Source organism: Dendrobates tinctorius, unplaced genomic scaffold, assembly GCF_039654945.1.
Source record: "Dendrobates tinctorius isolate UK_male_01 unplaced genomic scaffold, ASM3965494v1 ptg000223l, whole genome shotgun sequence".
Lineage (NCBI taxonomy): Eukaryota > Metazoa > Chordata > Amphibia > Anura > Dendrobatidae > Dendrobates > Dendrobates tinctorius.
Window position 1 is genome coordinate 27320817 of NW_027361890.1, and position 25971 is coordinate 27346787.

The 25971-nt window shown below is 45.7% G+C and overlaps 1 protein-coding gene across 1 annotated transcript; it reads right to left on the bottom strand.

Annotated features, from left to right (window-relative positions):
- On the bottom strand, positions 1–25883 carry PIGU (phosphatidylinositol glycan anchor biosynthesis class U). The gene is made up of 12 exons (XM_073555412.1): positions 25593–25883; positions 20402–20466; positions 17504–17563; positions 17205–17267; positions 16637–16746; positions 13694–13794; positions 10880–10977; positions 10650–10804; positions 9044–9187; positions 4118–4242; positions 3259–3401; positions 1–3127 (listed from the first exon to the last, which is right to left on the bottom strand). Exons 1-12 carry the CDS (start codon positions 25792–25794, stop codon positions 3014–3016), a joined length of 1380 nt encoding a protein of 459 aa, XP_073411513.1. The 5' UTR covers positions 25795–25883; the 3' UTR covers positions 1–3013.
- Positions 25884–25971: the final 88 nt, after the last annotated feature.

Below are 25971 nucleotides of genomic sequence, written 5' to 3' on the forward strand. Positions count from 1 at the left end.
TCCAGATACAGCTGATTTATTTGAGCCCCACAAATAAATAAAATGTACAAACAGAAATGGAATAAAACAAAAAGATAAACAGTGCATCAATATACTTAAAAAAGAGAGGCAGGCGGGCAATGTCCAGTGCAAAGGCTGCTGTTTAACCCCATAGTAACTGGAGAGGCCAACAGCCATGGTTTACAGTCTTGTAAAGTTATCTGACAACAGGCCATTTCCTGACGCTCTGAGTCTACAATCACAGGAGACATTGCAAGAGGAGGTAAGGATCAAAAACCTGCCAAAGTTTAGCTCCTATAAACTTCATATTGGGTGAAAGAAGGACTGAAAATAAAAGGCTCGTTCGATATTGCTATTGTCTTTTGCAGAAACATTGGGGTTAAAAAAAGAACCGGTCACTGGCGATAAATATGTCATTTGTGTTGTACCTTGTGTAAATGCCATTGTTCTCCCAAATAGGGAGTGGTATTCCTTTAGTTCCTGCGCCTCTCTGTAATGGAGATACGGCCCCCTCCTCGATGTATATAAATTCAATGGTGTTAGCCAAGGGGGCGTGATCCTCAAGAAAAGAAAAATTGGGGACCATGGCCACTTGGGTAACAAAAGTAGATGAACACACAGTAAAGCGGGGAGCCGTATCTTACGAATGGAGAGGTGCCGAAACAAACAAAAAAAAAGAAAAAAAAAACAGCTGCATCTACACCAAATAAAATAATGGCACATTTACAGCAGGTGACAGGTCCTCTATGTGACCCAATAACCAATTCATATGTGAGACAAAATAACTACAATACGTCTCAGTGACTGATCATCCCTACTAACGTCTATAAAAGGCCACTGTGTACACAGAGAATGTGAACATGGTTTTCTGGTATCTTCTCTGCAGAGAGTTATCAGTGCGCTAAGTTACAAGATTCTCTCCATATAGAGACTTTGGGAGCCTCTAAGCCCCCATCCTCATCACTATCTGCAGTAGCTTGGGGGTGTTTAATTACTGACTGGTGAAGCGCAAACATGAGAAAAATCTGGACTTTAGTAACTCGGCATGGAAGATAGTAATTAAAAAAAAATGTTCACACTTTAGTTTACACTAATGGACCCTTTAGGTTTCTTCTAGGAGGTCTTTTTCACAGACAATACTGTAAAAGCCCATTGTTCTATATTTTTAAAGAGAATCTGTCATGTAAAGTAACATTATTAATCTGCAGGTTAATAGCTTTCTGACACCGTGCGGCACCCACGCTGAGAGCCCCCGCTGCCAGGTGGAAAACCTTATTACCCGTGGGGTGGCGCCAACACGGTTTCAGTCAACCCTCTAAAGCAGTGACTGAAACCGTGTCGGCGACACCCCTATGACTGAAAGCCGAACGCTGCCAGGGGGAATAAGGTTTATTTCCTCCTGGCCGCGGGCCTCTCAGCGAGGGCACACCATGGTGTCAGAACGCCATTAGCCTGCAGATTAACACCATATCTGCAAGTTATTAGTGTTACTTTCCATGACATGTTTCCCCTTGAAAGAAAACTAACCTCAATCATACGAAAACAGTCCAAATATTGGCAATGAAGAGCACAAAAAGTATTACAGTCCAAAATAATAAATGGCCATATATCCATAAATCATCAAAAATTAAGGAATGTCAATTTTGCAAACATAGGAAAATCCAATTATCTGAACATAAATAACTTATTAATGCTATTTAATTTACGCTGACCCATGTGTAACGATCTAATAATGTTATTCAGTGGGCAATTACAATAAAGGGGTTTTCTTAGACTTTATAGAACTCCCGGCAGAAAGGTTATTTCCTGATCCTTTATGAATATGTAAGTAGTATAAAGGACATGTGTTAACCGCCTATCACCAGTGATGTTGTGATCCTCTTCTGAACCACGTTTAGCAGACTCCCACAGTGGCCTCTGTGTAGACCGGACGTTGCTTCCCAAATGTTGGCCAATAATGGCCTTGATGGAGGTCTCACAGGCTCACTTGGGTAAACCAACTTCTGCTCCAAACAGACTCTCTGCGAGTTGGGCAAGCTGAATTTCGGTTCAGAAGAGGATCGGAACCAGAGAACAAGGCGAACAGTATTTAAACCCATCCAAACGGAACTACATACGTCTTTTATAAGGGACTAGCTAACAAAACTTTGCTGTGAGTCTTTCCTTAACATTGTTGACCAGTTGCAGCTCTTTCGGGGAGCTGATCTGCAAGAGCCTCATAGATCTCACCCCCACCATTCAAATTTTGATGGCTTATCTCAAAGAAAGACCATAAGCAGAACACTTAACTGCCATATTATAAAATGCACCCTGAATCCAACTGCAGTCAGCCTGTGGGGCCATTGTGCCAAAAATTGAATAAAACACCATATCCAATCAGTGCTTGGCCATAAATACAAGGGCCTAGCAAATACTTACTTGGCTGCTTGTTCCTTGGATCCAGCCATATATTGATTGCACTGTATGCAGCGCTTATCACATGGGATACAGTATCACCCTGCTTATGATTAGAATATAAAAAAGAAAAAAAACGGCAGGAGAAAGACTCAGAACATAGAATCGTCTCCATCCATGTATGAACCAAAATCTGCGTGCCTTCTATCCAAACATGCCGCGGTATATAGTGGCTGCATCTCTTCACCTCATGTGGCAAGTAATTCACAGAAAATGTGAAAAGCACTGCTTGAAGCCCCCCTGGGCAACGATCACCTTCAGTTGACTTTCTAACCAAAACCAATAAAGCGGCGGTCTCTTCTCAATACTGCTTCATGCAGAGCAGCGATCTATACTGTAGCACGTTTGTTAGAAGGGAGCAGTGATTTTCCATGCCGCTTTACCTTGTCAAAATCATTGAACTGTAAAAAAATTACTAATACGCAGTCCTTATTTGTCCTTTAGGATGTGGCCGGACAGGCTGAGGGGGAACATATGGCTGCTTTCTGCCACAAAAGGGCACTGCCCTATCTCCCCACATCCCACATTGTAAACAGGCCTTCTTCCACCCATCAGAGTTTTATTTCAGGATTAACGTTGCTTCAGTTCCATCTTTCTTAGTTAGATACAAGCCATGGTGAAGATGGTATTCTCTCCGTAGGAAGGCATAAAAATAATCGGACACAAGCAAAATCTAAAAGGGAATGAAAAAAAAAAAAGAATTTAGTAACAAACTGGCATGTGGGGTGCACAAATTTGTGATGAAAATCATGTACCAATAGGCTCGATTTTTAAAACAAGAAAAATGAAAGGACTAAAACTCACCTGTGCCACATTAAATGAGAGTGTAATGGCATAGAAGAAATTTGAGTTGGCACTACCAGCATATATCCATAAGTGCCAAAGGACCGGGAAGAGAAGTGAACACACCACCAGCATGCAGGAGACTATGAAGATGTTACGTAAAACTGTATGAAGAAGACGACAAAGTTATTCAATAATGAAGCCTGTGAGACTAAGTGGTGATCTTCATTTCACCTCAAGTGATTTCTAGCATTATGACATGCCATGGTTATGCTATCCATCCATACATTAGATCATAGGGTTACAAGCGCAGTGGTAAAAATCACTAACTGGCACATCTGTTCTATGTGATTGGGCCCCTATCATGGCATTGTAATATATACTATAGCCCTATTCATGTCAAACGTGAGTACCATCAACATTGGTTGCATATCGTACCATCAACATTGGTTGCATATCTATTGGCTTAAAGGGGTTCTCCACTTTCTTAATAGCCAGCTCACAAAATTACTGTTACTGTGACAAACTACCACTAAAGCTGGTGCGAAATGATTCGAAAGACCCAGTCCATCAGCCACATCAGTAATCTATGGTTGTTGGACAGGAGTCTCGAGAACTGCCTTCCACTTTTCAGCATCCATGGATCTTTTTTTCTTATTAGCTGGCTTAGTGAGATGTCACGTGTGTGTCTAGCTGCAACAATGACGTCGCACCAGACACGCCAATCAAAAGAAGAGCTGCAGGTACCATCAAGAAAGAGGTGGTCCTCACAGCTCCTTTCTGATTGCCAGTGATTACAGACGTGGCTGATAGACTGGATTCTGTGAATCAATTGGCACCAACTCTAAATATCACCACAGAGATTTATCCAGAAACGTACACCTTGACAGATGAGACCACATTGGAAGGAGAGCCATGTAGAGAGCCACATCCCCCACAGTGGGGTAGGATTTGAAGATGCAGATAATTGCAATCTGTATGAACATCAGGAATACTGGATGGTCTCTGCAAGAAGAAAAAGGCAAGCTAGCAGTACAGCACTACAGGAAAACAGCAATGTAATATTAGATATGCTTCTTTAAATGTATATATATATGTATATGTCGTATCTACTTTGTAAGGACCTACTGTATTTGGGATTGCTGCAATATAAGGCTGTGTTTTTTTTTAAATTTAGTGTTCATGTCACATGCAGTCAGTCATTAACAGAGACGGGGGTGGTGGCCAGTGACTTGCTGAGTGATCACTTAGTGTCTTTAAGATGGGAAGAGACACCATTTTGGTGGAGTCAGAGTTGAAGTTAGTATAAAATGAACCGACTCTAACTCCTAAAATATATAATACATTGGGTACAGTAGTACAATGCAGGATGTGCTGTAAATGTTTTCATAAGAATTTAGGAACGTTATGAAATCTAATATATAAAGTGTGTATGTATGTATGTATGTATATATGTATGTGTGTATGTCCGGGATAGGCATCCGCACCGTCGCAGCTACAGCCACACGTCTGGACCCCGAGAGAGTCATAGGCTATGTTGTGAGGCGAAATTTTAACCCCGCGCATTCCAATTCACCAAACAATTTTGCCCCCATCTACAAACTGGGGAAAAAGTGTATGCGCGTCAAGCCCCGCCCCTCATTATGATGTCATAATGCCCCTATCTACATAATGGGGAAAAGTGTGTGCGTAGTGTGTGAGGCGAAATTTTAACCCCGCGCATTCCAATTCACCAAACAATTTTGCCCCCATCTACAAACTGGGGAAAAAGTGTGTGCGTATCAAGCCCCGCCCCTCATTATGATGTCACAATGGTTGCCATGGCGACGCTGATGTCATCAAGCCCCGCCGCTCATTATGATGTCATAATGGTTGACAATGGGACGGAGGATGTGTGATGGGTATATGGGCACTGGACTGTGGGATGGAGGATATGTATGATGAGTATATGGGCACGGGACTATGGGATGAAGCATGTGTGATGGGTACATGGGCACTGGACTATGGGATGGAGGATATGTATGACGGGTATATGGGCACGGGACTATGGGATGGAGGATATGTATGATGGGTATATGGGCACGGGACTATGGGATGGAGCATGTGTGATGGGTATATGGGCACTGGACTATGGGACGGAGGATGTGTGATGGTTATATGGGCACTGGACTATGGGATGTAGGATATGTATGACGGGTATATGGGCACGGGACTATGGGATGGCGGATATGTATGATGGGTATATGGGCACTGGACTATGGGACGGAGGATGTGTGATGGGTATATGGGCACTGGACTATGGGATGTAGGATATGTATGACGGGTATATGGGCATGGGACTATGGGTTGGAGGATATGTATGATGGGTATATGGGCACGGGCCTATGGGATGGTGGATGTGTATGATGGGTATATGGGCACGGGACTATGGGATGGAGGATAATTATAATTTGTTATAACTAACCACAGTTAGTTACTATGCCCGGGCAGCGCCGGGCTCTTCAGCTAGTGTCCTATAAAGGTCTGTTCTGTTCCTAATTTCAGGATCTCTGCTTTTAGCTGAGATGAATCTGTGCTGCACGTTATGCACATGCTCAGTAGTGACCAGTGCTGTGGAGTCGTAGATGAGATGAATCTGTGCTGCACTTTATGCACATGCTCAGTAGTGACCAGTGATGTGGGGTCGGAGTTATGAAATGTCCTATAAATGTCTGTTCTGTTCCTGATCTAAGGATCTGGGCTTTTAGCGGAGATGAATCTGTGCTGCACTTTATGTACAGGCTCAGTAGTGACCAGCGCTGTGGGGTCGGAGTTATGAAATGTCCTATAAATGTCTGTTCTGTTCATGATCTAAGGATCTGGGCTTTTAGCGGAGATGAATCTGTGCTGCACTTTATGTACATGCTCAGTAGTGACCAGTGCTGTGGGGTCGGAGTTATGAAATGTCTGTTCTGTTCCTGATCTAAGGATCTGGGCTTTTAGCTGAGATGAATCTGTGCTGCACTTTATGCACATGCTCAGTAGTGACCAGTGCTGTGGAGTCATAGATGAGATGAATCTGTGCTGCACTTTATGTACATGCTCAGTAGTGACCAGTGCTTTGGGGTCGGGGGTCTTTTTTGCCCTGCGGATTTGTCCGCGCAGAATTGAAGAAATCCGCAGGTCAAATGACCTGAATTTTTCCTGCGGATTTCTTCCTGCTTTTTTGCGGTTTTCCCCTGCGGATTTGGAGAATGGAGCAGGTGGAAAACCGCACAAAAGAAGTGACATGCTGCTTATTTTGAACCACAAGAAAACCGCGTGGAAAAATCCGCAGCGTCTGCACAGCGGTTTTTTTTTCTATTGATTAACATGCTACTGTACATCACAATGCGGATATGCAGCGTTTCTGCGCAGTAAAATCCGCTGCGGATCCGCTGGAAATCTGCATCGTGTGCACATGGCCTAAATGTCTGTTCTGTTCCTGATCTAATGATCTGGGCTTTTAGCTGAGATGAATCTGGGCTGCACTTTATGCACATGCTCAGTAGTGACCAGTGCTGTGGGATCAGAGTTATGAAATGTCCTATAAATGTCTGCTTTATTCCTGATCTAAGGATCTGGGCTTTTAGCTGAGATGAATCTGTGCTGCACTTTATGCACATGCTCAGTAGTGACCAGTGCTGTGGATTCGGAGTTATGAAATGTCCTATAAATGTCTGCTCTGTTCCTGATCTAAGGATCTGGGCTATTAGCTGAGATCAATCTGTGCTGCACTTTATGCACATGCTCAGTAGTGACGAGTGCTGTGGGGTCGGAGTTATGAAATGTCCTATAAATGTCTGTTCTGTTCCTGATCAAAGGATCTGGGCTTTTAGCTGAGATGAATCTGTGCTGCACTTTATGCACATGCTCAGTAGTGACCAGTGCTGTGGGGTCGGAGTTATGAAATGTCCTATAAATGTCTGCTCTGTTCCTGATCTGTGGATCTGGGCTTTTAGCGGAGATGAATCTGTGCTGCACTTTATGCACATGCTCAGTAGTGACCAGTGCTCGGGAGTCAGTAGTTTGGCTTACCAACTCCACAGCCCTGCTAGGAGGCACCCTCTAGAGAGTGCCCAATAATCGCCAGAACAAGAACTGCATGGGATCAGTTAGGTTAACTACTGATTCTTTGTCATCTTTATCCTGTCTCAGCTCTCTTAAATTTTTAATTCTTATATCAATAGTACACGAGAATAAACATCTTTGTAATATATCTTATCAGAGAAATCTGCTTCTTTCTCCACCTGGACTGATCTTTCATTCTTTAAAGTCTCAGTTCACGGGTAAAATCTGTCTTCCGTGAACATAATTTTTTTTTTTTCATTACCGAGAAAGTTGACAGTTGGTGCTCCTAAAGTTCTATGAAAAACTTTTAGGCTGTGTGCCCATGTTGCGTTTTTTTAAGCGTTTCCACCGCTGCGGAAACGCTTAAAAAACACTAGTTAAAACGCATCCCTATGGGATTCCGCAGTTGCTGTGCAAAATGCGGATTTTTCCGCTGCGGAATCGCATAGCGGTAAAATCTGCAGCATGTCCATTAATTCTGTGGAATCGAATCGATTCCTCCTCCATAGGATTGCATTGAAACGCTCACTTTATGCATGCGGCTATGCCCACTATGCGTAAAGTGAGCGCTTCATGTGTGGATGGTACCCAGGGTCTAAAGGAGAGGAGACTCTCCTCCATGCCCTTGGTACCATATTCCTGTAAAAAATAGAATCAAAATAAATAATAGGGATATACTTACATTGTCGGCCCCGGAGTGGTCCCGGCCCTCCCGGCAACTTCCTTTCCCAGGGATGCATTGCGCGAATGACCTCTGACGTCATCAGAGGTCATTATCGCAAGGCATCCCTGGGAACGGAAGTTGCCGGCAGCGCCGATGAGGGCCGGGAGGACTGCATAGGCAGCATCAATAGTAAAAAGTTGGTCACACTTGTCAAGCACTATGCTTGACAAGTGTGACCAACCTGTAATCACTTTTCCAAGCGATGCTTCAAATTGCTTGGAAAAGTGCTAGCATTCTGCAAGCTAAAAACGCTTGCAAAATGCTTGTGCTTTGCGGGAAAACACATGCGAATTCCGCATACGTTTTACTAACGGCGGGGAGTTGCGGAAATGCTGCGGACAATTCCGCAGCATTTCTGCAATGTGGGCACATAGCCTTACTCTCAATTCATGAGTAAATTCGGTATTCAATTAAGACAGATTTTCCCAATACTAAGATAGGAGATTACAATTGGTGCTTTTAAAATTCTAAAGAGGGTGAAGGCGCTGGAGGCAGACACAGACATTCTGCTGCAAGTTTGACTGAAATGGTTAAAGTTCTTCATAGAGTTTTATGATCACCAACTGCCATCTCCGATCTCAGTAATGGGAAAGTCTGTATTCCCTGAAGGCAGATTTTTACCTGCAAATTCAGAATTTGAGAAACAAACATCTTTCCTGGTGGTGAAAGCAGCAGATTCCTGTGATAAGATATATTCCAATGATTCTTTTCATGTGTACTAATTATTTAATGATAAAAAATTAAAATGATTATTCTTTAAGAATATAATTTATCATTTGGAAAGCACCTTCAATACGTTTCACTGTTACAAGTTTACTGCAAAGTATCCATTTGGCGTGAGTTATTTGGACTTTGTATAGTAATGGCATACAAAGGTGCTAAGCACTTATCACTATGATGTGATATCAGAGCCAGCCTCCCGACAGAACAAAGGTGGCAGGGGGAGGTGGCGGGAATCTCAAAACATGAGACTCATTTAAGTGTGTTACTTACTTTAACTTAATGGTCAGTGGCACAGTGTAAAAGAACACGTTAATCTGGAAGACACAGACGAAGAACAGGCTGAAGTGTGCGAACATCTCTGCAAAGAAGTACCAGAACAGGCCGATGTTTGGTGTCAAGTCAGGAACGGAAAGTCTAAAAACAGATGTAAAGAGGAAAACTGGTCAATACATGATTTATAACAAGGTCAAAGCTTCAAATATATTATAATATATATCAGAACGAGACTCTTATCCCTGATGGAGAGATGTAATGCACATGCTCGTCTGCTGCTCCATTCATTCCTTATGGTCCTGCCGGCTCTGAACCAAGCTTCTCCAAGTGTTCTGCCCATTCTGTGCAGCTAGATATTTTTAAGTGCTGTTCCAGCTATGGCCACTAGGTGTCATAAGTTGCCCTTCTCTTTTATTCATGTGTTTGGAATTTTCTGTTCTCACAAATGGTTAATTGTTCAGAACCACCCTTTCTTTCTGCCCTGGTCAACAACATGTAACCATTCTCCAGCCGTCTCCTGAGTAGCTCGCACCTGCTCAGCTCTTTGCAAAACCATTGTTAAAACAAGCGGATTCCGGTAAGGTTAATGCAATTATGAGTTATGCATCTGTGTTAGCAGCCATAATGCAGCCCCCCAAGATGCTTGCATTGCATGCTCAGCTCCTGTGATGTTAATTCACTGCATGTTTGTTATAAGCATTCTCTAGTTATGCATCCTCTGTTCATTGAGTGTAAAGCTGGCAGCCACTAGTTGTGTTAGTTATTTCTTTCTCCTTTGCTGCTGTGTATGTTATATTGCTCAGCTTTAATATAATGCATGATAACAGCATCCTGTATCATTGCTACTGTTGTGATAATACCCTGCATTGCTATTACCTGCCAGTATTTGTGTATTGTATACTGTCTACTAGTACTGACATGCTGTATTATCTGTCTCTTGTCGTTTTTACCTGAATCATCCACATTTTGTACAACAATCTACTGAATCTTCCATAACTGTGTTCAACAACCTCTGATATCATCTACTATTGTTCTACTATACCATCTGTTATCATTCTCCCATCTTTGTCCATATCATCCCAATAAATAATAGACTTAAGCACCCATACAGTCTTGTTTCTGGGAGTGGACAAAAGGTTAAGCTGTGTGCTGGAATCCACACAGCGTCATACGTGGAAGAAGGCAGAACACCAAGCATTCCCATAGAGAATGAATGGAGCAGCGGTCCCACTGATCTATTAGTTACAGCTATCCTTGGGACAGGTGACATCTTGTTTTCACTGGACAAACCCTTATAGTAAATATAGAAATAGATGATCCAATGTTTCAAAGTTACAATTCTAAAGTACCATTAAAAATGCATAGGGAACATGGTTCATATCGGTATGGTATAAGAATGTGACATGACACAATGCCATCTTCTAACTAGAATATCAGAGCAATGATGCCTCCTAGAGGATATGACACAAAGGTTCACACAGTATAATGGCAGTCTAAGTATTTCTGCAAAGTTTTTTATTTTTTTAACTTTAGCCTGACCTCATAGTTTACAAAGGATTATATAAAATCTCATTCATCATACTGATAACATCTTCCTACTTACATAAAGCCATACACAGAATGTACAAAATCCCAGGAGTTCAACAAGAAGAAGGAATGGCACATCAAGATGGCCAAGCTGCCCAGGTAAAGGGAAGAATACTGGCATGTCAGAATCCAGAAGCCGGAACTTGACATCTTCACAGGTATAAACTCTCTCTGAGGAGAAGCAGAAGATGCGTTAGTTCCCCTCTCCGCAGACATTACCACAAGTTTATGACTTTAATATGGTACCTGAAGCAGATATAAGAGAGCTGCAGGGAACAAGGTAACGGGGTACAGAGACTGGTAGGTGGCTAATGACAGGAACACTGCACTTAGGAGCGGGCTACCTAAGGAAAAACCAGGACAACATGAGTAAAACATGCAACTTTTGTACACACCATAGTAAGCAAACATTGCTATATCCTCGGATGTGGAGACAGTGGAGGAAGGTGCAAACATTTATACACACCAAGGTCTCGATTCATCAAGACGGGCGTTTTATACTCCAGTCTGGATGAAGGGTGCACCAAATTCATTCCTAGGCGGGCGAATCTCAAATTTAGAGCATCTTTCAGCTGCCGTGCGCCAGTAAGAAATGTACTGGAGAACACATCATAAATTATGATGAATTTGTCTGCCGTGCTCGATCACTCCCCCTCTCTCCATGAAGCTCTATCTATTTTTCAAAAATTTGGCGGAACTGACTGGCAAAAAGTTTTTCTGCAACTAAGGTGGTGTCTTCCATACAGTTTTTAGGCAAAATTCTGGTGAAAATGGTTCAGTCAATTTTGACATAAGTATTTCTAAAGCATGGCCATTACCAACACACCCAGGGATGACATGTCGTCTTAAGGGGAACCTGTCACAAGAAAAAATGCTATATAACTTGCAGATATGGGAATAATCTGCAGGTTAATAGTGTTACTAACCATCCCAGCGCCTGCACTTAGCCGAAAGCTGCAGGGAGAAAATTATCTTTATTGCCCCTGCAGCGTTCAGGTATCGGTCACACTGGCGCGATTAAGGCCGACTGTCAGTCAGGACCAGTCGTGCGGTCAAGTCTGCCACTCTGTATACTCAGAGCAGTGACTGAACCCGAATCCTGGCTGGGGCAATAAAGTTCGTGTTCTCCTGGCAGTGGTTGGCTACGTGTAGGTGCCGGGCAGGTTAGTAACGTGTTTTTTTCTGGCTCTGTCTTAGAGCAGCCGTCAATTTTAAATGATTGTTCATGTTAATCAATAGACTTTTGCATACTTTATTGATATTTGGGTGCGCTCATCAATATGTGGTGCTCCTTTCTTTTTCTATTATTTTCTAGAGACAAGTTCGCTTTAAGACAGTTTTGACATTACTCAGTATTGTAAGGCCTCTACTAGCGATGAGCGAATGTGCTCAGATAAGGTGTTATCAGACCATGCTCGTGTGCCGAGCGTCTTCGGCATGCTCGAACAGCCACGAGACGTGCAGCTGCAGGGACTTAAACATATTTTTGAGCATGCTGAAGTCACTCGGTTAGGCCGGTTTCACATTTGCGTTGAAGGCCACAGCGTCGGCCTGCGCATGGCCGCCGCTAAGCCCCGCCCCCTGCCGCGTCTCCTCCGGTAGCTCCGCCTCCGGGCGCATGACGCTGCATGCGTCCCCTATCTTTATCACTGAGGACGCAGGCCGTGCCCAGTATGCGTTTGGCGGCGCCTGCGCCCTTTTGACGGTGTGCCGACCAGCACCAAACGCAACCTGTTGCAATTTGGTTGCGCTCGGCGCACCATCAAAAGGACGCAGGCGCCGCCAAACGCATACTGCACATGGCCTGCATCCTCAGTGATAAAGATAGGGGACGCATGACGCATGCAGCGTCAGGCGCCCGGAGGCGGAGCTACCGGAGGAGGCGCGGCAGGGGGCGGGGCTTAGCGGCGCCCATGCGCAGGCCGACGCTGCGGCCCTAAACGCAAATGTGAAACCGGCCTTAGCACCCGAGAATGCTCAGATAACGCCTTATCCCAGCATGTTTACTCATCACTAGTTTCTACTTTTGACACTTTCTTTTCATTAACAGGTCTTTCTAGAATAAGAGGATTAGGGCTCATTAAGACGTCCGTTTTTCAAATACAAGTTCTTTTATTGTTTTTCAGAGATAAAATTCACACCTAGTATAGTATATATTGACAGCTCACATGTCCGATATTTTTGCGGACAGTGTACCAGCGCTATCCATTTTTTCTGCTTGTTAGTAGAAGCTATTTTTCTCTCATTTGATGAAATGCGGACAAAATTTGGATGACACTGAATAAAACCACTAATGAAACTAGGTCCGTTTTCTCATGTGAAAATAAGGACATCTGAATGAGGCCTTACAGTGTTTCCTATTGCTAGGGCTGACAAATCTCCTGTAATCTGTCACTACCCCAACAGCACAAACCACAGAGGAAATGAAGCATTACACAGCTGGAATTAGTAATGGAGCCTGGCCTACAACCTGATACGCTGCAGAAAACTACCAGAGATCTGGACAGCTTTTACTGGTAGATTATTACTCTCACTTCTATATGTCAATCATAAGTATTATCATGCACCTCTTCTATCCCTTATCAATATATTACCTACGAAAGTAAAGACAACCTTGTACATAGCTTTTTACATTGAATTCCAAGTCGCCTACATCATATGTAAGGGAATTAGGGAATCCCTCTGGATTCCTTTATATGAAAGGGGTTGCCCACTACTCGGACAACCCATTCTCAATCAGTATCTTTCCCCCTAGTAAAATAACACTTTGGACACATTCGGTATTTTACATCACTGTAAGCCAAAATCAACAACCAGGGGAAAGCATTTCTCACCCACTCCTGGCTTTGGCTTACAGATACTGACCAAATACTTAACATGGCTTCATACTCACCTCTGATGCCGTTACAATGTTATCGGCACTGACTCACCGGAGGGGAGTAGAAGTGTTATTTTTTCAGGGGGAAAACGTGTTGCTTGAGACAGTTTTAATATAAATTTAAAAAAAAAAAAAAAAAAAACCTGAATCATCTGTCTAAAGTTTCTAAAAACCACACTCACCTTTCACCGTAGCCAAAATAAATAAAGCAATTATTGCATTATTGATGGCGCAGGTGGATTTGGCCACACAGGATAGGACGGTATACGGGTTCAACAAGTAGCTGAAAGAAGAAGGTTAGATAGCCATTAATGAGAAAGGAAGAAAAACCATCTATTTTATTGTACAACGGGTCTAATTAAAACATAATGCATGGGCAAAGTGAACCTATTCTTAAAACTCAGCATGTAACAGGTTAAAAGGTAACAAGATCCCTGCTCATGACGTGAAGTCACAGCTGATGCCTTCTAGCCATAACCATTACAATTGTGATAAGAACCGATGGACAGCAGGAGTATCTAGATTCTGGCCAATACTATGTCAGTTCATATGACTGGCATACATTTTTTTTTTTTTTTCAAAGGGTTCGCCAGGAAAATATATAAATATATACACTCACTGGCCACTTTATTAGGTACACCTGTCCAACTGTGTGTTAAGACTTAATTTCTAATCAGCCAATCACATGGCGGCAACTCAGTGCATTTAGGCATGTAGACATGGTCAAGACAATCTCCTGCAGTTCAAACCGAGCATCAGTATGGGGAAGAAAGGTGATTTGAGTGCCTTTGAACATGGCATGATTGTTGGTGCCAGAAGGGCTGGTCTGAGTATTTCAGAAACTGCTGATCTACTGGGATTTTCACGCACAACCATCTCTAGGGTTTACAGAGAATGGTCCGAAAAAGAAAAAAAATCCAGTGAGCGGCAGTTCTGTGGCCGGAAATGCCTTGTTGATGCCAGAGGTCAGAGGAGAATGGGCATACTGGTTCGAGCTGATAGAAAGGCAACAGTGACTCAAATTGCCACCCGTTACAACCAAGGTAGGCAGAAGAGCATCTCTGAACGCACAGTGCGTCGAACTTTGAGGCAGATGGGCTACAGCAGCAGAAGACCACACTGGGTACCACTCCTCTCAGCTAAGAACAGGAAACTGAGGCTACAATTTGCACAAGCTCATCGAAATTGGACAGTAGAAGATTGGAAAAACGTTGCCTGGTCTGATGAGTCTCGATTTCTGCTGCGACATTCGGATGGTAGGGTCAGAATTTGGCGTAAACAACATGAAAGCATGGATCCATCCTGCCTTGTATCAACGGTTCAGGCTGGTGGTGGTGGTGTCATGGTGTGGGGAATTTTTTCTTGGCACTCTTTGGGCCCCTTGGTACCAATTGAGCATCGTTGCAACGCCACAGCCTACCTGAGTATTGTTGCTGACCATGTCCATCCCTTTATGACCACAATGTACCCAACATCTGATGGCTACTTTCAGCAGGATAATGCGCCATGTCATAAAGCTCGAATCATCTCAGATTGGTTTCTTGAACATGACAATGAGTTCACTGTACTCAAATGGCCTCCTCAGTCACCAGATCTCAATCCAATAGAGCATCTTTGGGATGTGGTGGAACGGGAGATTCGCATCAGGGATGTGCAGCCGACAAATCTGCGCCAACTGTGTGATGCCATCATGTCAATATGGTCCAAAATCTCTGAGGAATGCTTCCAGCACCTTGTTGAATCTCTGCCACGAAGAATTGAGGCAGTTCTGAAGGCAAAAGGGGGTCCAACCCGTTACTAGCATGGTGTACCTAATAAAGTGGCCAGTGAGTGTATATATATATATATATATATATATATATATATATATATATTCTAAAGAAAACGTACTTAGAAATACACTCCTAAATAAAATCACAATCATTTTGTCTAGGGTGGTAATCACTACAGAATTAAAATGGCCGCCGCCTACTTACACTGACAGAAACCTGTCCTAGGCTGGTTTCACATTTGCGCCGAAGAGGGCTGCGGATGGCTGCCTACTTCCTCCTTTCTTCCTCCCTGAAGCTCCGCCTACTTATGTATGCGTCCTGCATACATAAGTGGTCGTCGCAGGGAAACGCAGGACGCATACATAAGTTGGCGGAGCTTCAGGGAGGAAGAAAGGAGGAAGTAGGCAGCCATCCGTAGCCCTCCTGAACGCAAATGTGAACCTAGCCCTAGATTGTTAGTACCGGAGCCTGTGCAGTAGGAAAGCTCTGCCCTCCAATTCATGTGTAAAAGATGTGTCCCCAGTGGCTATGCTCATGTAATACTGGAGATACCAGGGTTGGCTGCTCACACTGCTGTCCACCATGTCTATTTGATCTAATGCAGGAGATGCCAGGACTGCTGAGGCAAGACGAGGCTGCTCACACTGTTGTCCTCCCTGTTTATCTGATCTAATACTGGAGATAGTAAGGGATGTGGAGGTAAGAAGAGGCTGCTCACACTGCTGTCTTCCCTATTATCTGATCTAATACTGGAGAAAGTAAGAGATGTAGAGGTAAGAAGAGGCTGCTCACACTGCTGTCTTCCCTATTATCTGATCTAATACTGGAGATAGTAAGGGATGAGAGGCTGCTCACACTGTTGTCTTCCCTATTATCTGATTCAATACTGGAGATAGTAAGGGATGTGGAGGCAAGAAGAGGCTGCTCACACTGTTGTTCACCATATCTAAATGATCTAATACTGGAAATATGGGATGCTAGGCAAGAAGAGGCTGCTAATGCAGCTGTCCACCATGTTTTTATGATCCCATCCTGTAAATAGTGGGGTGCTAAGGTAAGAAGATGCTTCTCACACTGCTGCCCACCATTTCTATTTGATCTACTAATGGAGATACGAGAAGTGCAGAGGCCATTCACATTGCTGTCCACCCTGTCTATCTCCAGGTCTCCGTTGTAGAGCTTCCTACTGCACACGCTCACAGGCACCTTACAATACCACAACTGGCTCCTGCCTTGCATTGGGCAGGCTCAGCTCCTTACACCCAAACGTGTAATGTACGCACAACATATGTTGGAAACGGATTAAAACCCAACAACAAACTTGACATTAAATCCCTACCACAAGCCACTTACAAAAGGGCCACTTTTAGTGGAATGTAGTACATTTCTGCTGGCATTCTGAGAAGTTCATGAGCTCCTGTGGCATACTTATTGAGCTCCAAGTAGAGTTTCTGCTGTTTAAACTGTGGAGGAAGAACAAAACAATGGTAAACAAAAAAAGGCTAAGCAAACACTATATAATCGATACCAATAATCAGCATATTGGCTACAACTGTTACAAATATAAAACTGCAATAAAAAAACAAAAGAAACAACTGACCAGGACCTGACAAAATAAAGCAAGTGTGAACAGGTGCAAGCTGCTATGACTGCATAAGATACAAACCAGAGCATACCGCAGCACTGTGTAAGTGCTAAAATGTATGCAAATATTGAATATATGATATTTATGCTATATAGAATACCCTTGTAAAATGAAGGTATTTAACGCACATATTAGCTGCTGTATTTTTTTTTACTTATAAATATATTTAATTTTACAGCAATGCAAAAGTAGGTAACCTGAGGTTTACTGCAAAGTCAATTCTCATCAATTCAGTTTTCAGCCCATATCACAATAAAATACACAATCACAACTTACCAGCACTTTGTTATATTCTTGAACTGCCAAATAAAGTGCGACTGCAGTAAGTACGTCTGTTAACTGAGAAGAGAAACACATTATTGCACACGCCGGCATTCAGGTCAGCAAAATCTCAAGGATTTTCGAAATAAGATCAATAGTGCATCCGACCCCTATTATAATGATGGCTCTGAGTTGCAATGCCAGTTATGACCAACAGACAAAAGTGGCGCTAGTTCGAAGGGAAAATTCCTTTTTTCCCGCAACTCTGGAAAATCTTCTCCATTGGAAAAGTTTCCTTTTAAATGTCTACTTACCATAAATACTATTTCTGAATAGTCCACAAGGAAATGGAAGAGATAAATTATAAGCGGCGTCTGCGGAACGAAAAGAGATTAGCAAAATGAGAATTATGTTTGCAGAGATGGAAATGGAAAAAGTAAAGAAAATAGTTGTCGATGTCCACAATCAATGTGATTCATCAATTGAAACCAGGCAGCTGTTATGGGGTGATTTGATCTTATTAAAGGGGTAAAACAGCAAAGAGCTAGGAAAATCAATTAACTCTGTAATTTACCTCTCCATTCTCAAGAGAGGAGGAATTTTCTAATTCTCCATTATACAGCTTGTTGCCAAGGTTACCGGCCACCTCGGGGGTGGCTGGGTCTCATAGGCATGGAGGGCACGCTAGCCGTTTCCTCTGAAGCTGGCTGCATCTGATCAGCATGCGAGAGTCAACTTGATGGTTCAGCCATTGCCGCCAACCTGACCTGTCAATCTTCCGAATTGCAACGCGGGAAGGCAAGCAGCAAAAGATAGGAACAGGTCATAACCTCTTTAATTGTGAACTTTATATTGTATTTAATAATATTAAAAGGGGTCTTCATATCACAGTAAGTGATGATTAGGATAAGGAGGTTCTACCATGTACTTTAATGGGCAAAATTTCTGGTAAGAAATGAAAATTTTGCAATTTACTTGATATGAAAAATCCTATCTGGTCAAGAACACAGGTATTTTACATTTTTACTGTGTACTGTTGACACCTGTTGCAGTCTATATGCGGTGGCCAAACATATGCAGCGCTCACAATCTCTTTTCTATAGAGCTTGTAAGTGCGGGGCTGAAGCTGGCCACACTGCTAGCTTCTGGTCTCGGCCAGGTTCGTTGCCCTGCACTCCTCTGATGCCTCATATAACAGCATCGGAGAATGAACAGGGTAAAAACACGACTATGCCACTAGTCCAAACTGTCAATCTAGCAGGGTCGAATCGCCCCGGCAAGAAGCCAGAGTAGTGTGCACGCCTAACCAAGAAGACGAGAACAACCATTTAATGACCCTTGAAATCCCCACAGTTCTATTTCGTTTGATATGGGATATATGTATATGGGACGTATGACATGTTGGGACCTCCGAGGTGACGCAGTGGCACTTCTGCATCACCTGTGTAGTATACAGTACAGACCAAAAGTTTGGACACACCTCATTCAGAGTTTTCTTTATTTTCATGACTATGAAGATTTGTAGATTCATTCTGAAGGCATCAAAACTATGAATTAACACATGCGGAATTATATAATTAACAAAAAAGTGTGAAACAACTGAAAATACTGTATGTCTTATATTCTAGGTTCTTCAAAGTAGCCACCTTTTGCTTTGGTTACTGCTTTGCACACTCTTGATGAGCTTCAAGAGGTAGTCACCGGAAATGGTTTTCACTTCACAGGTGTGCCCTGTCAGGTTTAAAAAGTGGGATTTCTTGCCTTATAAATGGGGTTGGGACCAGCAGTTGTATTGTGCAGAAGTCTGGTGGATACACAGCTGATAGTCCTACTGAATAGACTGTTAGAATTTGTATTATGGCAAGAAAAATGCAGATAAGTAAAGAAAAATGAGTGGCCATCATTACTTTAAGAAATGAAGGTCAGTCAGTCCGAAAAATTGGGAAAACTTAGAAAGTGTTCCCAAGTGCAGTGGCAAAAACCATCAAGCGCTACAAAGAAACTGGCTCACATGAGGACCACCCCAGGAAAGGAAGACCAAGAGTCACCTCTGCTGCGGAGGATAAGTTCATCCGAGTCACCAGCCTCAGAAATCGCAGGTTAACAGCAGCTCAGATTAGAGACCAGGTCAATGCCACACAGAGTTCTAGCAGCAGACACATCTCTACAACAACTGTTAAGAGGAGATGTGCAGCAGGCCTTCATGGTAAAATAGCTGCTAGGAAACCACTGCTAAGGACAGGCAACAAGCAGAAGAGACTTGTTTGGGCTAAAGAACACAAGCAATGGACATTAGACCAGTGGAAATCTGTGCTTTGGTCTGAGGAGTCCAAATTTGAGATCTTTGGTTCCAACCACTGTTTCTTTGTGTGACGCAGAAAAGGTGAATGGATGGACTCTACATGCCTGGTTCCCACCGTGAAGCATGGAGGAGGAGGTGTGATGGTGTGGGGGTGCTTTGCTGGTGACACTGTTGGGGATTTATTCAAAATTGAAGGCATACTGAACCAGCATGGCTACCACAGCATCTTGCAGCGGCATGCTATTCCATCCGGTTTGCGTTTAGTTGTACCATCATTTATTTTTCAACAGGACAATGGCCTCAAACACACCTCCAGGCTGTGTAAGGGCTATTTGACCAAGAAGGCCTCCACTGTCACCAGACCTGAACCCAATCGAGATGGTTTGGGGTGAGCTGGACCGCAGAGTGAAGGCAAAAGGGCCAACAAGTGCTAAGCATCTCTGGGAACTCCTTCAAGACTGTTGGAAGACCATTTCCAGTGACCACCTCTAGAAGCTCATCAAGAGAATGCCAAGAGTGTGCAAAGCAGTAATCAAAGCAAAAGGTGGCTACTTTGAAGAACCTAGAATATAAGACATATTTTCAGTTGTTTCACACTTTTTTGCTAATTATATAATTCCACATGTGTTAATTCATAGTTTTGATGCCTTCAGAGTGAATCTACAATTTTCATAGTCATAAAAATAAAGAAAACAATTTGAATGAGAAGGTGCGTCCAAACTTTTGGTCTGTATTGTACGTCCCGAGAAGATAAATGTTTCCTGCCTGGACCAGCATCATTGGAAAAGCCCATTACAGCTCATACCATTTACCAACAGTGCCGTTCTTATACCAAAGAGGCCAAAGCTTTGGCACAAGGTCAGCAAGCAGTATAGAAGAAAGACAGGCAAGATTTCAGAACTTTTCTCACTTCATGGAAGAGATCTCCTGAGTATGGGGAAACATCAAGGTCCAAAAGGGACATTCCTTCCACAACTGCAAAAGAAATAAAATATTATATTATTCCAAAATCTGACAGTAATGGCAAATAACATAGGTGAAAAATGACATAGGAACCTGTACTCTTTATTGGAATTTCCCTTTAAGTTCGAAATCACACATGCGAGAAACTTGGGACGAGTCTCGCATCTTAATACCCGTCACTGCCTCCGACACTCGGGACCGGAGCGTTCGGCTGCATAGAAATACATGGATCTGCACGCTCCGCTCCTGAGTGCCGGCGGCAGTGCCAGATATTGACGTGTGAGACTCGGCAGAGTTTCTTGCATGTGTGATTCCGGCCTAAATGGAAAGTTCAGATAAAATGATTCTCAGATATATCAAAGACACAAGGTGCAGTCTCATTCCCAGGCTCTATATCTATATAATGATCACACCGTGGGTCAGTAATAAGATCAGCGATGGTAATAATATGGGGAATCCTAACAGTGTGTAACATACAAATGGATAGGATTTTGTTCTGCTGACAATCTGACTACACAAATGTTATTTGTAAACCACCGTAGCTGTCACAGGCAGTCTTGCTTCTTTTCCTGCTTATATAACATGTTAGGTCACGTGATGACAGCTCGAATTGTAAAAACAGAGCGAAATCCTAACAGTTTGTTTATTGCGCACCATTATTATTCCCCATAGTAGACACCACAGCTAATTTTCTAAAAGGCCAGTAGAACCTTTGTTTACAACAGGTTATGAGCCCAAGTATGGCACCTGGCCTACACACTAAATGTACCCACATGGCTCTGTACTATTTAGCCCTCATAAATCCAGTATACTTGCACAAGAAAAGCGCCGCTCGCCTTCTTCCTGTGGTGACAGCCTCTGCATTCAGGCTGTCTTAGCCACAGCTATTAGTCATTACTTAGCACCAGTATGAATACGGCAGGCTAGATTCTTTCCAATCCAAAATTCATACAACGTGTACAATATTTTCTGTGCTATCACAGCAGCCGCTTGGACCTGCGCTTGGGCTTCCTATGTACAGGTTACTCATGATCTCTCACTTCCTCATTCAAATAGATTCTAAACAAATTGGTTTTGCTATGAATTTTCCTACAAATGTAAAATCTGAAATTTGGGGAATTTGACTGCCTTGAATTGAGAAAAATTGCAGCCAGCTTAGAAATGCCACTTAGCTGGATTCTTTTAGGATGGGAAATGACTAATAATAAAAAAAAACATTATGCTCATCTTTCCTCATTGGGGCAGATTTGGCTAGGACCAAAAATCTGCCTAAATCAAAACGCACAAGTCATGCCTGCCCTGCGTAGAAGGAAGGGCGAGCAACTGGCGTCCCCCCCCCCCGCGTAGAAGGAAGGGCGAGCAACTGGCGTCCCCCCCCCACGTAGAAGGAAGGGCGGGGAAACTGGCGTCCCCCCCCCCACGTAGAAGGAAGGGCGGGGGAACTGGCGTCCCCCCCCCCACGTAGAAGGGCGGGGGAACTGGCGTCCCCCCCCCCCACGTAGAAGGAAGGGCGGGGGAACTGGCGTCCCCCCCCCCACGTAGAAGGAAGGGCGGGGGAACTGGCGTCCCCCCCCCCACGTAGAAGGAAGGGCGGGGGAACTGGCGTCCCCCCCCCACGTAGAAGGAAGGGCGGGGGAACTGGCGTCCCCCCCCCCCACGTAGAAGGAAGGGCGGGGGAACTGGCGTCCCCCCCCCCACGTAGAAGGAAGGGCGGGGGAACTGGCGTCCCCCCCCCCACGTAGAAGGAAGGGCGGGGGAACTGGCGTCCCCCCCCCCACGTAGAAGGAAGGGCGGGGGAACTGGCGTCCCCCCCCCACGTAGAAGGAAGGGCGGGGGAACTGGCGTCCCCCCCCCACGTAGAAGGAAGGGCGGGGGAACTGGCGTCCCCCCCCCACGTAGAAGGAAGGGCGGGGGAACTGGCGTCCCCCCCCCACGTAGAAGGAAGGGCGGGGGAACTGGCGTCCCCCCCCCACGTAGAAGGAAGGGCGGGGGAACTGGCGTCCCCCCCCCACGTAGAAGGAAGGGCGGGGGAACTGGCGTCCCCCCCCCACGTAGAAGGAAGGGCGGGGGAACTGGCGTCCCCCCCCCACGTAGAAGGAAGGGCGGGGGAACTGGCGTCCCCCCCCCACGTAGAAGGAAGGGCGGGGGAACTGGCGTCCCCCCCCCACGTAGAAGGAAGGGCGGGGGAACTGGCGTCCCCCCCCCACGTAGAAGGAAGGGCGGGGAACTGGCGTCCCCCCCCCACGTAGAAGGAAGGGCGGGGGAACTGGCGTCCCCCCCCCCACGTAGAAGGAAGGGCGGGGAACTGGCGTCCCCCCCCCACGTAGAAGGAAGGGCGGGGAACTGGCGTCCCCCCCCCGCGTAAAAGGAAGGGCGGGGAACTGGCGTCCCCCCCCCGCGTAAAAGGAAGGGCGGGGAACTGGCGGTCCCCCCCGCGTAAAAGGAAGGGCGGGGAACTGGCGTCCCCCCCCGCGTAAAAGGAAGGGCGGGAAACTGGCGTCCCCCCCGTGTAAAAGGAAGGGCGGGGAACTGGCGTCCCCCCCCGCGTAAAAGGAAGGGCGGGGAACTGGCGTCCCCCCCCCGCGTAAAAGGAAGGTCGGGGAACTGGCGTCCCCCCCCCGCGTAAAAGGAAGGTCGGGGAACTGGCGTCCCCCCCCCGCGTAAAAGGAAGGGCGGGGAACTGGCGTCCCCCCCGCGTAAAAGGAAGGGCGGGGAACTGGCGTCCCCCCCGCGTAAAAGGAAGGGCGGGGAACTGGCGTCCCCCCCCCGCGTAAAAGGAAGGGCGGGGAACTGGCGTCCCCCCCCGCGTAAAAGGAAGGGCGGGGAACTGGCGTCCCCCCCCGCGTAAAAGGAAGGGCGGGGAACTGGCGTCCCCCCCCGCGTAAAAGGAAGGGCAGGGAACTGGCGTCCCCCCCCGCGTAAAAGGAAGGGCGGGGAACTGGCGTCCCCCCCCCGCGTAAAAGGAAGGGCGGGGAACTGGCGTCCCCCCCCCGCGTAAAAGGAAGGGCGGGGAACTGGCGTCCCCCCCCGCGTAAAAGGAAGGGCGGGGAACTGGCGTCCCCCTGTGTAGAAGGAAGGGCGAGGAACTGGCGTCCCCCTGTGTAGAAGGAAGGGCGAGGAACTGGCGTCCCCCTGTGTAGAAGGAAGGGCGAGGAACTGGCGTCCCCCCCGCGTAGAAGGAAGGGCGAGGAACTGGCGTCCCCCCCGCGTAGAAGGAAGGGCGAGGAACTGGCGTCCCCCCCGCGTAGAAGGAAGGGCGAGGCCATGGCGTATCCCGCGTAGAAGGAAGGGAGAGGCCATGGCGTACCCCGCGTAGAAGAAGAGAAAGGCCCTGGCGTACCCCATGTAGAAGGGAGAGGCCCTGGATTACTCCTTCAATATGAATAGCACATTATCTATTTATATAATTGCCTTGTAATGTTTTCATTTCCTGTTCTGTCCAGATGTCACCGGGTCCTAGAATTCGAAGCGGAGGAAGTTCACCGACCGCCATATGGGGACACCCAAGTGAAGGGTGTCTCAAAATGGAAACTACTGCTGGTACCAACCTATTGCGCGGTACCACCAGTGGAACACCGTCGCACCACACACAGTCACGGTTCCACCAGCGGAACACCATCGCACTGCGCCTGCGTAAATTTCACGCAGGCGCAGTGAATCATTTGGCTGATCCCGGCAGCAGATGTGCAATGTGTCTACAGGCAGAGGAAGCCAGTCTCATTAAAGGGGTTTTCCCACGAACTAAAGTTCATTTTAAAATTGTCTGTGTCTGACCGTGTATGGAGCATACCACATCTCCTGGGAAGGGGAGGAAGCAAAAGACAATACTGACATTACAGCAGGAGATCACAGAGGATTCATTTTGTGAGGTAAAATATTTCACTGACTGTTTTTAAACAATATTTTACCTCAGAAAATGTATCCTCTGCAATCTCCTGCTGTATTGTAAGTATTGTCTTTTGCTTCCTCCCCTGCCCAGGAGTTGTGGTGTGTTCTGTACACGGTCAGACACAGGGGTGAGCGAGACAGAGCTCAGGGGGGAGACAGCTCAAACGGGACAGCACATGAGGGGAGAACATAGCACAGGAAGAAGAGAGACAGCAGACAAGGGGGATTGCACATGGGGTATACAGGTCAAAGAAGAGAGCACAGACGGGAGAAGTCAGCACATGGGGAAAGGGAGAGTGGATAGGTGGGTGAGCACATGGGGGGGGGATTCTCAATGCTTCAAAGCCTGCCCCATCGTGACATTACCGCCCTCCCGATGCGATAGCATTGGACCTCCATCTAGTAACTACATATTTGCCTTAGTTCAACTTCATAAACCACCTCTCCTCGGTCCTGTCTCCAGGCTTCCTGTCTGCGGCGGACAGCGTGCTCCTGAGAGACACTGTCAAGCCTGCTGCCCACACTGCCAAAACTCTGACTACTATAAGAGACAATTTTGCCTCTGCAACATTAGCAGAGCACAAAGCCATTGAAGACTGCCAGATTCAGAGGAGCGCTTACTTCTTGTATAGCAAAGAGTTTGTAAGTGCTGCGCTCCTTGATTGGCCAAAGGAACCAAGGCAAAGAGCAGTAAACAATATATTTAAACATCCCTCCATTTTAAAGTCTGAAGTGGATTTTTAACAAGTAAATTCCAAACTTGCCCGTTTTTACAAGCATTTTACCCATTTTCATGACAGAATCCCATTATAAGGTCTCCCATGAGTGAAGTACTGATGGCCACTAGTAAGGGAAGGTGGACTCTGGCCGGAAGCATTTATCACCTATCCACTGGATTGATGGGGAATTAGTGGGGCCCCAAAAGGGAGGATTCCTGCAGCCTTCTGCTCCTGACTGGACCTGCAGCCTGGTTGCTAGGCACCTGCCCCTCTGATGCCCAGACTTTGGGGATAGTCAGGCTGGCAGCCATGCCAGTGCTCGTCGTGTAGGCAGATACAGCAGCCCAGCACCATCCATTACACTGCCACCGTGTATGTGTAAGCGTGCTGTTATCTGATACCACTCCCACCATCCTCCACAACACAGGAGACAACCACTCCCAACCTCCTGCTGCATTCCACCTGTCATCCGCTCACACTGACATTTGCACTCCTGCAGCCTCAGCACATGGCCGTCACCGCCCTCCTCACCTCTCTTCCATGAGTTCAGAGGAGACACGACCTCCACACGCTCGGAGATGAAGGCAGTCAGACAGGATCGAAACAGGACAGCCCTGATCGTTACTGCCACCAACACCACTAGCACCAAAGGCGCAACCATGTTTCCAGAGCTGGCTGCTCGGGCAGCGCGGAGAACCGTGTGGAAACATGGGGATTGTAGTTCTGCAGTCATCGAACAGACAAGGCAGGACGGACTGCTACAACTACAATACCCACAATTCCCGGCGGCGAGAGACTTGTCTACTCTTCCGGCATTGTACCGAACAGTACGACTGACGGCGTAGGACAAGCTTTTAAAAATCGCGCAGCTTAATTTATTAGGCGTGCAATATTCAGACTTCTGCCCATA